The following is a 17338-nucleotide window of genomic DNA, read 5'->3' as shown; positions in this document are numbered from 1 at the left end:
TTCAAGAATCACATTATTACTAATGAAGTGTTTTATATTTAAATTGTTGTTTTTTTTGAATTGAGGATAAAATCTGTTTATTATTATGTTTTCTTCCTCATAAAAAGTAGATATTGAATAAACCTGGGTAACTTCTCTTGCATATTAGTTTCAAACAACCATCTCTCAGTTAGCAAAGGCATCTATGTCACTTTCGGACACTAGCTAAAGATACACATTGTTCTCCACTCCAGAGACTATAATAGGAGATAGGTCAGATGTGTGAACAGCTTATTTTAAAAGTGGACTACACGTAACCAATAAGCACATGAGCACACATACCATATCACTCATGGTCAGGAACATGCAAACAAAATTAGAAAATGTGTCAGTTTAGGCTTGTTAAATCTGAGAAATTATTTATTCAGATCAATACGAAAGTTTGTCTAATGTATACTCTCAGATGTTCTTATGTGACTCATCATAATTTAAAAATTGGGATGATAATTTTTGAGAAGTAACAATCACTGAGACAAGTGTGAAGCCCATTTGACTTAATGGTCACAAAATTTAAAAGGCAGAAACAAAATGACCACAATGAAGAAATATCTATTGAAGGATGACCATTGTTAGTAAAAACAGCTAAGGAAAGTGAGACAATCTGAGCATTAATTACGAGAACATGGCTAAGTATCACTGTATGCCCCTATTGAGGAGTTACCAAGTAGGATGATGTCAACTATTTTTATTAAAGTATGAAACAATATAACATATTATACAAACATATAATTTTATTTGTGAAAATGAAATATTATAATGGAACACATAGAAATTCTATTAGATGTTAAACTAGTAAGTACAGAACACAGAATTAAAAACTAACTGAGCCAACACAGAGAGTAATAACCACAGTTGCAGTGGTATCGAAGCTAGAAAGAGGGGGTCCTCCAGGCTGTAGATGCTCCCTGATGGCTCGTCAGAGACAGAGCTGGTACATGTAGTTCAGAGATTCATGTTCCCCTCATCACCAGGCAGCACTCAGGAAACCAGGTTTGTCCTCGGTGACAGGCCACTTCCCTCCGCTCCTTACTTTCTCTTTGTCCTGTTTTATGGTAAACCCCCCTGGGTTTACCATAAAACTGTGAGATCTATAAATTTATTTATGTTCACTTATTTTCTACCTAATTTCTTAAAATACCGTGACACTGTTTCTCGGAGAGAGTGTCTAATGCTATTGTTGTTTCTAGTCAGGCAGTCTAAACTCATAGTTTTTCTCACTATCCTAAATTATCCAATCATTTTTCAGACAGCAGTGCTTACATTTGGATTAAATTGATGCTTCCGTAACAGCACAGGAAAACTGAAACGTGTCTGTATGGATACCATCAGTTCACACAAAATCTATTATTTTCCTAAAATTTGACGATTTGGGTATTTCATTGATAAAGAAGGGGCATTTTCTGTTCAGAGGGGAAATCTGCTAACTTTTGGGGGCCCTTATGTTTCTAAAGAAGAAAAGTATAAGACTAAATGAGACATCTTTTTCTGTGATATAACTCTTCCATAATATAAATCTTTAATAATTTTATTCTTCTTAGACTGTATATTTCTTTGTAAATGGATATTTTAGGAACCACTGCATAATTCTTCCTGAGTTTAAATACTAAATAATACTAAACTCTTTTTTGTAAATTATGTACTTTGTTTTAAGTGGCATTTCAGAAAGATGATAGATAGATAGATAGATAGATAGATAGACAGACAGACAGACAGACAGATAGATAGATAGATAGATAGATAGATAGATAGATAGATAGATAGATAGGACAGATTGGTTGATTGATAGAGATAGATAGATACTGTCACACTCCCTTTTGGGAACATAGTAGTAATCTCAGCACTTGGGCCAGGAAGGTAGGAGTTTCAGATGCTCACAGAAGCCGTGAGTTTGAAGCATGTCTGGGCTACGCAAGGCCCTGTCTCCAAACAGACAAGATGCAGGAAGATAGATTCCTCGGTATTGTCTATTTACTTCTTTAGGTTGGCTTAGAAGTAAAACTCATTCTAATGCAACAAATGAGAAATGGATTTAGCTGATAAACAATAACATAACGTGGTCTTGTGAGCATTACGAAGACCAACGTGTGAGCAGCTGAAGCGTTGATGTGCAAAGTGTGCTAAAGTAACTGTGAATACACAGTATTTTCAGGTATCTGGTTCAGGTGTCTGCTACTGTGACAAAGCACCTGAGCAAAGTGGCAGGAGAGTTTGCTAAGAGGTTAAACAAGTGTATGCTGTCACACAGGACTAGAGTTCAGCTCCCAGAACCCATGCTGGATACCTGCAACTACCTGCAACTCCAGCTCCAGGCAATCTGGTGCCTCTGTCTTCCACAGGCCCCATCACTCCCTTGTACACACCTACAGATGAGAACAAATGCAAATATGTAATTAAAATTAAATGAAATTAAAACAAATTACTGAGCAAAATAAATTAAGAAAGTAGATTCTATTCTATTCTATTCTTTTCTTTCTTTCTTTCTTTCTTTCTTTCTTTCTTTCTTTCTTTCTTTCTTCTTCATTCTTTCTGACTCATGGATCACAGCTTCAGAAATTTTGTAAACCACGGATGGCATGGTGTATGGTTTTTCAGGAAGATCTCACACCATGGCTGCCAGAAAGAAGAGAGAGCCACAGAATGCTTGCATTAGCTATTCTCTTCTCTACAGTTTTTCTACTCAGGCCCTTAACTTTTGGTATAATGTCACCCACATTGATGACTTAGTTTCTTATTAGTAAATCCTCTTTGAAGACACACTCTCAGACAAACTAAAGGTGGGCTTTTCCTAGGCACTTCTCAATCCAATGAAGTTGAGCTATCCCAAGATCCACCAAGATTGTCCCAAGCTACTTGTAATTGTAAACACCTGAGTAACACTTGATTGAAATACTAAATATACTTGAAAGCTAATGAAGTTAATTTATTGAAGTATTCTGAAGTTTGCTATTTTCAATATTTCAGAATAAGTGGCATCTTTATCAATTTAATCCAATAAACTACTGTACATGACTGCTATAGACTTTTGATGTATTAATTCTCAAGAGTATGAGGCAACATTTAATGTAAATGTCAATTTTACAATTTCTATGTCTCTCTTAGGGATAAGTCATCATCAAGAGCTGCTAATGCAACTGAAACATCGCTGGAGTTGACTGACTTAGACTATAATGTTGACTACAGTGCCTATGTAACAGCTAGCACCAAATTTGGTGACGGAAAAACCAGAAGCAGTATCATTAACTTCCGAACACCAGAGGGAGGTGAGTCCTTGGGGATCGCCATCAGTTTGAGGACTATTCAGCTAAAAAAATATATCAAATATCAAAATGTATTATTAAGCCTAAAATCCATTGTTAGCTGGATGCAAAATTGCATCTACTTCCTCCCTGTGTGCTGTTGGGAGATGGAGGTAATCTGACGATGTTTCAATTTCCCGTTTGTTAAAGCAGAAACACAGTGTACATAATCACAGGGTTCTGAGGAAGAGTAAGGAACAAGTACCTGTGCTTGGACTCAGCACAGGATTTAACAAGTGATCAGCATTTTATCTGTAGGCTGAATTTAGCAAAATAAAGTCCATGATGTTGACTTTCCGTTTGCTTTTAGCTTTTATTATTTCAAGAATGTCCATTAAAATAGGATTTCATAGTCATGTGCTCTGTACTAGAAATTGGCTGGGATGTCTTCTGCATGAGCAGTGACCATCCTTTAGAGGCAGGGTGGTATTTTATGAAACCCTCCTTTGCCAACTTCACATGGTAAGAGACTAGAAGGAAAGCTCAGTCTACAGTCTGCATTTAATTTCTGACATTCATGTAGATACTATTCCTAATTTATGATTTTTAAAAAGTGAGTATTCCCACTTTCAATTTAAAACTGTTGAAAATTCAGACTTTTCAACTTAACTCCTGCCATGACTGCAAAGTTTCTGAATTGCTTGTTTTATAGCACCCAGTGATCCTCCCAAAGATGTCCATTATGTGAATCTCAGTTCTTCATCGATAATTCTCTTTTGGAAACCTCCTGTCAAACCTAATGGAATCATACAATATTATTCTATTTATTATCAAAATACTTCAGGGACTTTTGTGCAGGTAAGAGTTGAGTATTACTTTTTATGTCCTTAATATTGTTGATATTGTAGACTATTTGTATCTATAGTAGCACACTGGTGTATTTTCTTTTTCTTTCTTTTTTTTTTTAATTTTTCTTATTAGTTACATATTATTAACTCTGTATCCCAGCTGTATCCCGCTCCCTCATTCCTTCCCAATCCCACCCTCCATCCCTCATCTCCTCCCTGCCCCTTTCCAAGTCCACTGATTGGGGATGACTGCCTCCTATAAAAGTCCAATTAATGTATAAAATTAGTGGTGGAAAAAAGCCAGGTAGTTTAAAGTCTCGACCTGATCTGTCTGTCTCTGTGTCTCTGTCTCTATCTATCTGTCAGTCTGTCTGTCTATGTGTGTATCAGTTTTATGCATGTGAACAGCAATGAAGCTGGAACCACAAAATAGAATTTTGTTTTCTGCAGTAACTTTTCTTTTTAAACAACAATGGTTTCATTAACTCTTGCTTACTTCTAGCTCAAAATACACTTTAATTTTGTTTGTATACAACATGAACAGTTTCAGTAGTTATTCTTGAACATTCTTAATTATTTCTTTTAGTTTTTTATATTATTATATAATTACAGCATTTCCTCCTTTCCTCCCTTCCCTCCAAAGCTCCCTACATGCCCCTTCTTGATCTCTTTAAAATTCATGACATCCACTTTTCTTTAATTGTTGTTACATGCATACGTGTATGTATGTATATATTCCTAAATACACAAAAAACAACCTGCTCTATCTGTACAATGTTGCTTGTATGTATATCTTCAGGGCTGATTATTTGCTTTTGGATAACTAATTGGTGTGCTCTTCCGTGGAGACCGTTTTCCCCACTTTCAGCTTTGTTCGGTTGCCTGTACATCTTTGTGCAGAGTTGAGGCCTCGCAGCCTTTTACCATCTGCTTTGTCATATTCATTGATACTGTCCTTGTTCAGTTCATATTTGAGCAGTCATGTGGGTGAAACTTGTGCGTGTATCTTCTGACACAATCTCATAGCAAACTTTTGTCATCCTCTGGCTCTTACAAACTTCACTGCTTTTTGTAGATGTGTCCATTGAGTCTGGCCTCCAAATTCTGCATTTTGATTGGTTGTGCTTTTCCGTAATGTTCTCTCTCTGTCTGTTCAAAGTGAAGTTCATTGATGAAGGCTCAGGACTATACTTATATGTAGTTATGGGGACAAATATTTAGAATCTAGTATTTTTTTCCTTCAAATAAAATGGTTTTTATCATTGGGAAGAGAGTGTTTATAGTAACAATGATATTGTTATTTTTTAGTGCCAAAAATAAAATGACCAGTAGGCATATGGTTATCATTCTGCAGAATGTAGAACTTGGGGTTGTAGTTTGCAGAGAAGAATTAATGGAATATAAATATAGAAGTAATGGAAAAGCTGAGACAAATTTAATTAAGAGAAATGTTTCAATTTTGCTCAACACAGTTATATTATTTCTACAAATTAAATATTTTTAATATATTTAATATATAAAAAGAGGAGTGTAATTCAAAGATGGGAGTTGGAATATAATCTGAAAAACAGGAATTTAAAAGAAATTCTGTAATTTACAAAGTAAGGTTTTTACTTGCTGAATTGATTGTGACTTGCGGAGTTGATTTGACTTCAGTATTTCTTCTTTCTGGGTGTCTTCCTAATTAAAAGAAGAAGGCAGATACTCTGTAATTTGGGGTAGCCTAATTCTGTTTCTTAGTCAGGATGCTTAGCTTAATCAGAGTAAGGACTCCAGGACTAGGCTGTATTGTGGCTTGCTGCTGAAATCCTCTGTAGCATAGTGGGAGCTACTGAGGAATTAGACAAGGCCAGAGCTTTGCAAGCCATCTTAGGCAAAGGCAGCAGGACACAGGGTCCAGAAGTCAGGTCAGTGTTCACATTTTGCCCTATAAATGGCGTTGTATAACTTCATACCAAATAAGACAATTAATTTATAAATATAGATACAAGTGTAATTATAGACAAAGATATTTTTAAACAAATGCCTTAAGAACAAAGAACAAAAGAAAGATCTGTTCTTTTTCTCTGTGCATCAAAAGACTTTCTTTATTCTTTTGAAAACTGAAAAGAAGCGAGACAATTAATTATTTCTTACTACCGAGTCCCTCACAGACTTAACATTATCTCACTGTGCCATGAATGATGTCCCACTTGAAGATTTTTCTTTTTATGCATTTAAAAGAAGCATCACAGAATTGTTTGTGTAGTTTGAGATCTTGGCAATTGTCATTTTTATCCAAATTCCCTGCAGTTTGCACACGATTATGGTTTGGTTCTTGCTGTCTAGAACTGCCCCTCATTTTTGAACATCTCCTTACGGTTTCAGCGTGATCTGCTAAACCTATATAGTCAAACCCGAGTATATAATATGATCCCGTTTTCAACTCATCAGTCTTAGAACAGGTTATCTCCTCTTAAGTAATCTTAAGAATGCTTTTAAGTGTGACAGCTGCAAGAGAGCAGAGGCTAATGATGCTAAAACATTTCAGAAGCACATCTCATGTTGCTTCACATTCACTCAGGCTTTAATGTACTCCTAAAATTAAAGCTCAAAGTAGCATATCTTCTCTATCTGTTGGTAGAAGAAATGGTTGAAATAAAAAGTTATGTATATAGCTTTTATCTTATGATTTCTCCTTCTCACAGAATTGTGGAACACCATACATTTAACGTATTTTATTTGCCTTCGATTCCAGACATCTGGTCCATGTCTTAGGATCCTTCTGTTATAGCTAACACCTTAAAAATGGGACATGTGACATTTATGTTTCCTCTATGTTCCTGGAATAGTTTCATGCATAGCTTTAATGATCAATAAATATTTTAATAGAAATGTCATAAAATTATTGCTGTGGGCCAAGATTTTCAACACTTAGCTATAATTTAGAAGCATTTGAGCACGGACTAAAGCCATCTTTCCATGCTTCTTGAGGAGTTTAAGTTCCTTGCTAGTGCTCAGTGATATACCTTTATTCCTTCAGTTAGCACACGGTGTGTTTATAATGTAAAAGGTAGTTACCTATTACATTTTTCAGTTTCTACTAACATGTGCCATGTTTTCTTAATATGTGTGGCAGGATGCCATATGTATTTAAAAGTGTGAAAGTAAGTTTTCCTGATTATAAAATTTGAGAGCATTTGTAAGACTCCTTCTGGCCATATTTACATGTGTAAAGTACTAAGGTTTAGTTAGATAATTTGAGCCAACAAAATCATCAAGAGGAAAAAAAAACAAACAAAAACCCAAAACCAACCAAACAAACAAACAAAACAACAAAACAAAACAAAACAAAACAAAAACAAACAAACAAACAAAAAACAGCCAAAACTATGAGATGAGGAATGAATGAAATGATCACCTGGATAATGTGACTTTGTTTAACATCTATGCATGCGAAGTCATGCATACACCCCACAGGAATGAACCTTGGGTGAGTCAAAATAATCCAGTATTTGGTTGTGATGTGTACAGATAATTAGAATTTAAAAAAAAAAAACCCTAAAATTCATTGTAATAATCTTCTAGTAATTAATTCTTTTAGGTGATGCGTGCATAAGCCTATCAGTGTAGTTGACGAATTGGAAGGCATCCAAGCTCATATATCATATTTTCTGAGAAAATTTTTACATGATTTTAACAAGTCTATTATCAAATAAGACATACAAAATCAAAGCAATCTTTTCTTGTATTCAAAGATAATGTCAAAAAGAAACGCACAAAAAATACTGAAATTTTAAGTTGATAAATTTTAGAATAATTTTGAGTATAACAATCAAACAGTATCCTGTATTAATTATTTTTTCATCATCATTATTATTTATAATTTATTCACTTTGTATAACTGCTGTAGCCCCCTCCCTCGTCTCCTCCTTGTCACACACTCCCTCTCTCTTTATCTACTTTGTCCCTCCCCTAGTCCACTGCCAGGGGAGGTCCTCCTCTGCTACTATCTGACCCTAGCCTATCAGGACTCATCACGACTGTCTGAATCTTCTTTCTCTGTGGCCAAGTAAGGAAACCTTGCCAGAGGAAGGTGATCAAAGAGCAGCCAACCAAGTTCATGTCAGCAACTGCCCCTGCTCCTCTTTGTAGGAAACCCCCATGGAGACTGAGCTGCCCATGGGCTACATCTGAGCGGGAGTCTAGGTGCTCTCCATGCATGATCCTTAGTTGATTCATCAGTTTCTGCAAGCCCCTTGGTCCCAGATTTTCTGGCTCTCTTGGTCTCCTTGTGGAGCTCCTGTCTCCTCCAGGTCTTTCTATCTGCCCCTCCTTTCATAAGATTCCCTGCTCTCTGCCCAAAGTTTGGCTATGAGTCTCAGCATCTGCTTTGATATCCTGCCACGTATAGTCTTTGAGAGACCCCCTGTGGAAGCTTCTGTCCTGTTCCTTGTCTTCTCCTACTTCTGATGTCCATCTTCTTTGCCCTTCTGAATGAGGATTAAACATCTTCCCTAGGATCCTCCTTGTTGTTTAGCTTCTTCAGGACTATAGATTTTAGTATGTTTATTCTGTATTACAAGTCTAATATCCACTTATAAGTGAGTATATACCATGTGTGTCCTTCTGCTTCTGGGATACCTCACTCAGGATGATCTTTTCAAGTTCCATCCATTTGCCTGCAAATTTCATGATTTCCTTGTTTTCAGTTGCTGAGTAGCATTCAATTGTCTAAATTTAACACAATTTCTGCGTCCATTCTTCAGTTAATGGACATCTAGGTTCTTCCCAGATTATGGCTATTATGAATAAAGCTGCTATGAACATAATTGAGCAAATGTCCATGTTGTATTTTGAGCATCTTTCAGATATATGCCCAGGAGTGCTATAGCTGGGTTTTGAGGAAGCACTATTCCTAATTGTCTGAGAAAGTTCCAGATTGATTTCCAAAATAGTTGTACAAGTTTACATTCCCGACAGCAATGGAGGAGGGTTCCCCTTACTCCACAACTTCTCCAGTATGTCTTGTCCCTTGTGATTTTCATCTTAGCCATCCTGTTGTCTGTCAGGTGGAATATCAGGGTTGAGCAATGTAATTCCTTCTTTTATTGTGATTAAGCATTGTATTGGTTGGTTTGTGTCTGTTATTGGAGTCTAATGCTCAATAACTCCTCTAAAGTGGGAGGTACACTTATTCCTATTTTATTGTGAAGGGATGAGAACCTTCAAGATTACATATTGGTCCAGCTCTGTATTGCAGTACTTTCATTTAGATCTGTTAGTTTTAAAGTGATTTGTGTAAGTTATGTGGTACAGCTTTCAACTTTTATGCAAACATTTTTATAAAAGTATTGAGACAGGGTCTAACTATGTAGCTCAGGCTTACTCTAACTCACTGTGTAGTACAGACTGACCTTGAACTAGGAATCCTCTTGACTCAGTTTTCCAGGTGCTGAGCTTACTAGATGCACTGCTCTTAGCTAACTTTGTGTTTTTACTTAAATTTATTTTTTTAATTTTAGAATTCTGTTTTTTTGTTTATGTATTTTATTTTAAATGTTATTCAGAAAGGAAATTGTGACACAGATTCATTTTTTCTTTTCTTAAGTTTTTTCAATTTTAATTTTTCACAATTTATTCATTAAATATCCCTACTGAAGCTCCTCCCTCAATACCTCCCAGTCCCACCCTCCCTTCTTCTTCCCCTCTATCCCCTTCCCCTAGGACACTGAAAGGGAGAGTTCTCTTCCTTTTTCATCTGCCCCTGCTTATCAAGTCTTATCAGGACTGCCTGGATCCTCTCTCTTTCTCTTTGGCTTGGTACAGCTGCATCACCAGGGGCAAGTGATCAAAGATCAGGCAACAAGGTTCAGGACAGAGGCAACCCCTGCTCCCCTCACTCAGGACCCACATGGAGACTGAGCCACCAATTGGCTACATCTGAGTAGGTGGTCTAGGTCCTCTCTATGTGTGATCCTAGTTGGTTCATCTGTCTCTGCAGGACCACCTGGGCTCAGGTATTTTTTGGTTCTCTGCAGGACCACCTGGGCTCAGATTTTTTTTTTCTTTGGTTTTGTTGCTCTCCTTGCGGGGCTCCTATCCTCTCCATGTTCATCTATTTCTCTTTTTCTATAAGACTCCCTGAGCTCTGCCCAAAGTTTGTGAGTTGCAGCATCTGCTTTGATCCCCTGTTGTGTGGACCCTTTCGGAGGACCCTCTATAGTAGGCTCCCATCCTGTTTCCTCTCTTCCACGGCTTCTGGTATCTATCCTGCTTGCCATTCTGAATGAGATTCATAGCAGCTTTACTTGTAATAGCCAGAATCTAGAAGCAACCTAGATGTCCCTCAACAGAGGAATGGATACAGAAATTGTGGCACATTTACAAAATGAAATACCATTCAGCTATTAAAAACACAAAAATCATGAAATTTGCAGGCAAATGGATAGAAGTAGAAAAGATCACCCTGCGTGAGATAACCACAGGGCGATGCTTAAATCTCATGCAGATTCCTTACATGCCAAAAAAAAAAAAAGATTAATTTTCTTCTCACTCTTTTCTTTGTTCTCTACAACAGTACAACAGAGAGCCACTGGAGATGAATAGTAGTGGTTTGAGTCTGTAGATAAGGCAAATAGTTCCATAATTATTAATTTGAAGAAGAAAGTGAAAAGCTATCTTATTTTTTTTTCCAGATCTTCTGGAAAGTATCCAGTGCATTGAAAAATACCTAAAAGTTTTCCAAGGGAGACTCAGCTTAGTCAGCATAGCCTGGAGTTTTCTCTTGGCCATTTGACATTTTTTTGCTATGTAAAGCTCAGTGCTTTTATCTTTAATATTTTATATATTGATCTGGTGAAAAAAACCGCTAACATCTAGTACTTTTAGTACAAACATAATTCTGGTTTAATTTTGTGATAACATTATAATGTTGTTTCTCCTAAGAGCTAAAATATTAAAATGAGAGCAGACAGTTTCTAGTTAATCACTGTTTTTGCAACATCTGTACGTACTAAACCACACTCTGAACTATTAAAACAATGTGCTTGTTTTTCAGAATTTTACACTCTTTGAAGTAACCCATGAGTCTGACAATGTGACAGTATCTGCAAGGATATATAAACTGGCAATATTCAGCTACTATACCTTTTGGCTAACAGCAAGCACTTCGGTTGGAACTGGAAATAAAAGCAGTGACATAATTCATGTATACACAGACCAAGACAGTATGTAAATGAACACGCTTCTTTTTCTTTAATCAGAAAAATTAAAAATCTCAAAGTCATCTCAGGAATTTCTCTCTATTTGTGTAAATTGATATTAAAAATCTGCTAGACACATTTAACTACTTATCCTAGGAGTTTCAATGTGTTTAATGTGGCTTTAAGACTATTTCAACTATTACAGCTCATTCTATTTTTTCCCTTATGATATTATTTTCACAGGGCTGATGGTAATAAATTCTAACCGTGTGCTGAGAGTTTTTCACTGGAGGATTCTTCAGAAGCAACTGGAAGTCAAGTTTTCTTTCTATGATTTTACTTCTAACATATACTAAATCCCATTTCACCATTTTGTTCTGTTACAGTGTCCTATATAAGACGTACTTGATTTTCTTTCCACCATACTTTATAATAACATTTGAACATACGTAGATTTAACAAGCCATATATTGACCAATATAAGCATGACAAGGGAATATTTTGCTTGCCTTTCGTAAAAATAACTTGAATAATGGACAGGCTGTTCAAAGGCTTTCTTATCACCATTCATTAAAACCCTGTTGACTTTGTTTCTTTGAGAGATGTCCCAGTCATCCAGAATGGACAGGGAAGAGCACTCCTCTTGCAAGCCTGGATGACCCGTGTAATAGTTTGTATGTTTGCCATTTGTTTCAAAAGTTGCTTTGAACGAACCTCCAGCATCTAATTTTCTTTTCTGGCTTTGGATCCACAGAGGAATTAATGAGCTACTTTTAAATTTTCCTTTGTGACAAACGTAATAAAAATATCTATTTTTTAATGAAAATATTTTTTTTGTATACAGCTTCTTCAGAATCCTGTTCATGCGGAACATTCACAAAATGCTGATGACTGAGCTAGATTTGAACTTTTTATTTGTTTCAGTTTCAATTTTCAGAATGCAGTGGAAAGAGGATTACCGCACAGTGTCCCACGTGACTTCCGTTTCTATTTTGCTTAATATTAAAGATTTATTTTTTTATGTGGGTGTGTTTCCCGAATGTATGTGAGTGCATCTGGTGACTGGAGTTCCCTTGGAGAGCAGAAAAGAACCCTCCTCGCCCCACATCTGGAGGTACAGAAGGTGGTGAGCCATCATGTGGGTTCTGAGACCCAAGCTCAGGACCCTGGAAGAGTGGCAAATGCTCTTGAGGCTGAACCATCTCTCCGTCTCCTCTACTTTTTAAAGACCACTGTCTTACTGAGAAATGTTGTTTGAAGAATCATTAATTTACTAATACAAACATGAATCTTTGCTTGTTCTTGGCAAAAAATAACTTGAATAGTGGAAAAATTCACACACAGAATATAATCAATATGTGAAAACCTGTAGTTGATGAATGTTTAGTGACTACTTTTAGCATAATGTGGTCAATATTACTTCGGATACTCTTTAATTGTAGATCTCTTCCCAGATCATTGCAACCCATAATAGTTTATCAACTATAATTGCAGGACCATAAATAAAAACTGTATAAAACCTGTGGGACTTACAAATTTACACTGAGTCTAGTTAATATCCGAAAATAAAAAGTAAAGTAAATGAAGAACTTCTTAAAATGCAAATGCGGGTTGCTGTTTAGTTGACTGGAGACATCTATTTACTGGAACTCAGAAAAGCTTACTTAGCACATTACATATTCTTACTACAAACATGACTTTGGCAAAGTCTCTTACAGACTGAGCATCATTATGTGTATATTCTTTGGAATAAGGAAAGTAAAAGCATTATTGAAGTAATTACTAAACTACAGCATTTAGAAATATGCATTGCATATAAACAGATGTATTCTCCACGGGGTAAGAAAAAAAAGTCGGGAGAATGTGTAGAAACACAATTCTTACACGTGTTAAGAATGATAAGGCTTGTTTCAAATAATTTTCGTATCATATGAATTTGCATTTATCTGCATTTACATAATGTATCGGTGCGAGCTGGTGATGTGTTTCAGTAATGACAGTCAATCTGTAAATTGTTATAGCTGTGATACTGATGGCTTTTCTGTTCTGGTCACTACCTACCTCAGTACCTGAAGGACTTGTTGGAAACCTGACTTTTGAGTCCATTTCATCAACTGCAATAAATGTGAGCTGGGCGCCACCATCGCAGCCAAACGGCCTCGTCTTCTACTATGTTTCACTGAATTTACAGCGGAGCCCGCCTCGCCACGTGAGACCACCACTGATTACATATGAAAACAGCATGTATTTTGAAAATCTGGAAAAATATAGTGACTACATATTTAAAATCACCCCTTCAACAGAAAAGGGATTCTCTGAGATCTATACTTCCCAGCTATACATCAAAACTGAAGAAGACGGTAGGAAAGACCCCATCATCGCCTATTATGTTGATTATTATTGTTCTTTGTTCATATTGCTTTGAAAACCCTATTTATAATTATGTTCTCAAGTAATTATCTTTTTTTAACAGACATAGTAAGTTCCAAGTGATTTAAAATTAAAACAGCTTACTAATAAAATTGAGTCCAATTATATTTGAAGCATCTTTTTCACTAACAAAAAAATTGTTTTTGTGTCACTTAACATTGTCTTTTTCTTTTATAGTTCCAGAAACTCCACCAGTAATCAACACTTTTAAAAACCTTTCCTCTACCTCAATTCTCTTATCATGGGATCCCCCACTAAAGCCAAATGGTGAAATACTAAGTTATCATTTAACTTTACAAGGACCACACGCAAATCACACTTTCATCACTTCTGGTAACCACATAGTATTGGAAGAACTCTCACCATTTACTTTATATAGTTTTTTTGCTGCTGCAAGAACTATGAAGGGACTTGGTCCTTCCAGCATTCTTTTCTTTTACACAGATGAGTCAGGTAAGCATGAAAATATTCAACCTCCAGTGAGTTCTCTATTCAACTTTCCCTTCTTGTTTTTAAGGAACAGCCTGAACAATGAAGAACACTAGAGATGCTTGTAGCCAACTTACAGTCCTTCACCTATTTTGCTGACCACTTTTTCTTTTATCCCAGTTCAGGCTTCAGAATTACCTATTGTGTTTAAAACTATTTTTGAAGCACGGGTTGTAAATATAAGAGCAGAATTGCTTATGGTATTTGTTTCTAGAGTTAGATCATATGATTGTTTTTCAAATTCTTTATTAATTACACTTTATTCACTTTTTATCCCCCATGTGGTTCCTTCCCTCTTCCCATCCCAATCCCTCCCAACCTCCCCCCTCTGAATACTTGCCAAGTCCACTAATAGGGGAGGTCTTTTCTTTCCTTCTGATCCTAGTCTATCAGATCTCATCAGGAGTGGCTGCATTGTCTTCCTCTGTGACCTGGTAATGCTGATCCTCCCTCAGGGGGAGGTAATTAAAGAGCAGGTCAATCAGTTCATGTCAGAGACAGTCCCTGTTCCTGTTACAATGGAACCCAATTGGATACTGAACTGCCATGGGCTACATCTGTGCAGGTGTCTTAGGTTATCTCCGTGCATGGTCCTTATATGATTGCTTTATAACTTTCTGGAATTAGTTTCTTCAAGAAGCTAGACTCGAGACAGTATTTCTATGCTACATGTTTTGTGAACACAAGTTTTATAATGTGTTTCCCTGCAGTGCCTTTAGCACCTCCCCAGAATTTGACTTTACTCAACTACACTTCAGAATCTGTGTGGCTGACATGGAGCCCAAGTCCTCTTCCAGGCGGTATTGTTAAAGTATATAGTTTTAAAATTCATGAGCATGAAACTGATACTGTATTGTATAAGGTAGGTTGATTATAATAGCATATATTTATTTCAGGCACTCAGGACCTGAGTTAAGATGTTTTGAGCTGTGGGGTGGGGATGGAAATAAGCTGCCTCGTACTAAGCAAGGGAAGGACCTGGAGAAATAGGTCAGTGGTGGGCTACTTGCTTCTTATGTGTGAAGCTCTGGATTTGATCCCAAGCACCACAATAATTAATTGAACAATGTTAATATTCATTTACAAATCATTTTTTTTCTGAAATAACAGATTTTTGTGAAAATATAGGGGACCATTTGAAAGATATGAAAACTGATATGAATACTTATCTGAACACTTTACCTTGACTATCAGCTTCTACATTTTAAGAACTAATTGCACCATTTAATTAATGCTAGAAAATATACAGTAATTTGTGTGGCATATTGAAAATAGATTACATAATATACTTCTTTTTATTTATATAATAAGTATCAAATAAACCTTTTTAACTTTTGCACAAAAGCATTCACACTGGTCTTGTGTGAATCTTCCTAGATGGCATGATATACTATACCACCTGGTCTTTTGTAATTAAGTTTTACTCTATGACTTTCAGTGGTAATGCATTTGTAATACTTGGTGTCTCTTCCTTCTTCCATTTTTTAAGGAAATAGAGTCAGTGAAAAAATATACAAGAAGCAACAGAACAATGTACCAGAAACTTGGGTGCTTGAGTACTAGGGTTTTATTGTCAAAGTATGTTATTAGTTAGCTGATATTTACTTAAGAAAGCTCTTTTTTTTTACTGACAGCAAATGACGTCCAGAGGGGTTTTTTTTGTTGTTGTTGTTTTGTTTTGTTTTTTACTTGCATGGAGAGTACAAAATACAGAGTAAACATTCAAAACTGTATACGTTATAATTTATTTGAATGGCATATCAGTTTTCTAAATGTTCAGCATATGAAGTGAATAGTAGAAAATCAAGAGCAACAGTTATGGCTCGTTTGCTTATTATTGTCACCAAAAACAATGTCTCCCTTCCTGGAAATTAATATATTATTTTAATATCTGAAACGTTGAAGAGATTTGCATTATGTAACTTCCTAAATGTGGACTTATTCCCAGAACTGTAAAATTTGTATTGACTCAGGCATGTAGTCCTTTATTATCTATACTAACTTTAATCTCAGATTTTTCTCATATTTTTGTATTTTATACAGGCAATACAAAAATATTCGTAGGAGAGAATTAATTTTCTTGGAGTAATTCCATCCTCAAGATTACTTTGTTTGTGCATTGGAGTGTGCCTGTATATATATATGATATAATTTCCATAGAATGATGATCATTAATATAATGGCCCCTAACAGAACAGTAAAGAAAAGGCTTTGATATCAAATTACCTGGTTTTAATCTTTTCATGGAGATTCACAGTGAGGTTTTCTAGAAGTTGCTTATCCTCTTAAGACAATTTTTTTCAAATTAAAAATAAGAATTATAAGTCTTCATATGTGAAAGAACATTATAAGGGTAAATCCACATAAAACCGATTGAACAATTCCAGGCATATAATGAATGCATTAGCAAACATTGCACACAGTTTAAAAAAGAACAAAAGTTTCCTCTACTGTCATAGTAGCTTTGAGCATGGAAGAACCATATACTGATACCTGAATATGATTTCAATATTTTCTTTGCTATTATGTGTTTTTATTAATATTTAACTAGTATCAAAATATAATTTTATGCCACAAAATATTAAGTATATGATTTTCGAGCAGGTAGTTTTAATCTTAAAAGTCTACTACATTTGATTACTTCTGTTTGTTATTATTTTCAGTCCTTTTAATGATTATATTTTCCTTCAAGTTCCTTTAAATCTCCTCTCATGTCACCCCCAGTCCTAAATATTTAGTTTACCATGTTGGCTGTTTTCCCTCTCTCTGTCTTTCACTGCTCCTGTGTCTGCCAACGTTCCTTGCCAGGATCACTTTATGTTCTTTTTCATTCTTTTTCGGTTGTCTTGTTATTTTTGTGTTCTCAGTTACCTGTGGCTCTGTGGAGGCAGAAGAGCATTAGAGCCATTCCGATGTCACTGCCACCGCATCAGCCCACACCTGAACATTGACATTGGTTGTGCATTTGGGTCACTCTGATGTGCAGCAAGAAGTCATTTATTCAATAAAAAGCTTCTTAAAGACTTCCTTTTGTGTAAATGTACTCAACAGCCAATAAGTTAATTTATTACACTGAATAATTAAATTCTCCAGTACAAAGCAAGCCCAGGAC

General features: G+C 35.9%; 1 protein-coding gene across 1 annotated transcript in view; it reads left to right on the top strand.

Moving 5' to 3' along the window:
• Positions 1–17338, top strand: part of Ptprq (protein tyrosine phosphatase receptor type Q) — a 191558-nt gene that overhangs the window by 58010 nt on the left and 116210 nt on the right. The window contains exons 18-23 of the mRNA XM_060376921.1: positions 3139–3299; positions 3988–4133; positions 11163–11331; positions 13374–13667; positions 13915–14190; positions 14937–15088. Of these exons, the coding sequence (XP_060232904.1) occupies positions 3139–3299; positions 3988–4133; positions 11163–11331; positions 13374–13667; positions 13915–14190; positions 14937–15088 (1198 nt within the window). The remainder of the gene's footprint in view (positions 1–3138; positions 3300–3987; positions 4134–11162; positions 11332–13373; positions 13668–13914; positions 14191–14936; positions 15089–17338) is intronic.

This window comes from Meriones unguiculatus, chromosome 2 (assembly GCF_030254825.1).
Source record: "Meriones unguiculatus strain TT.TT164.6M chromosome 2, Bangor_MerUng_6.1, whole genome shotgun sequence".
In the NCBI taxonomy this organism is placed as follows: domain Eukaryota; kingdom Metazoa; phylum Chordata; class Mammalia; order Rodentia; family Muridae; genus Meriones; species Meriones unguiculatus.
This window is presented reverse-complemented; position numbering and strand designations above follow the sequence as displayed.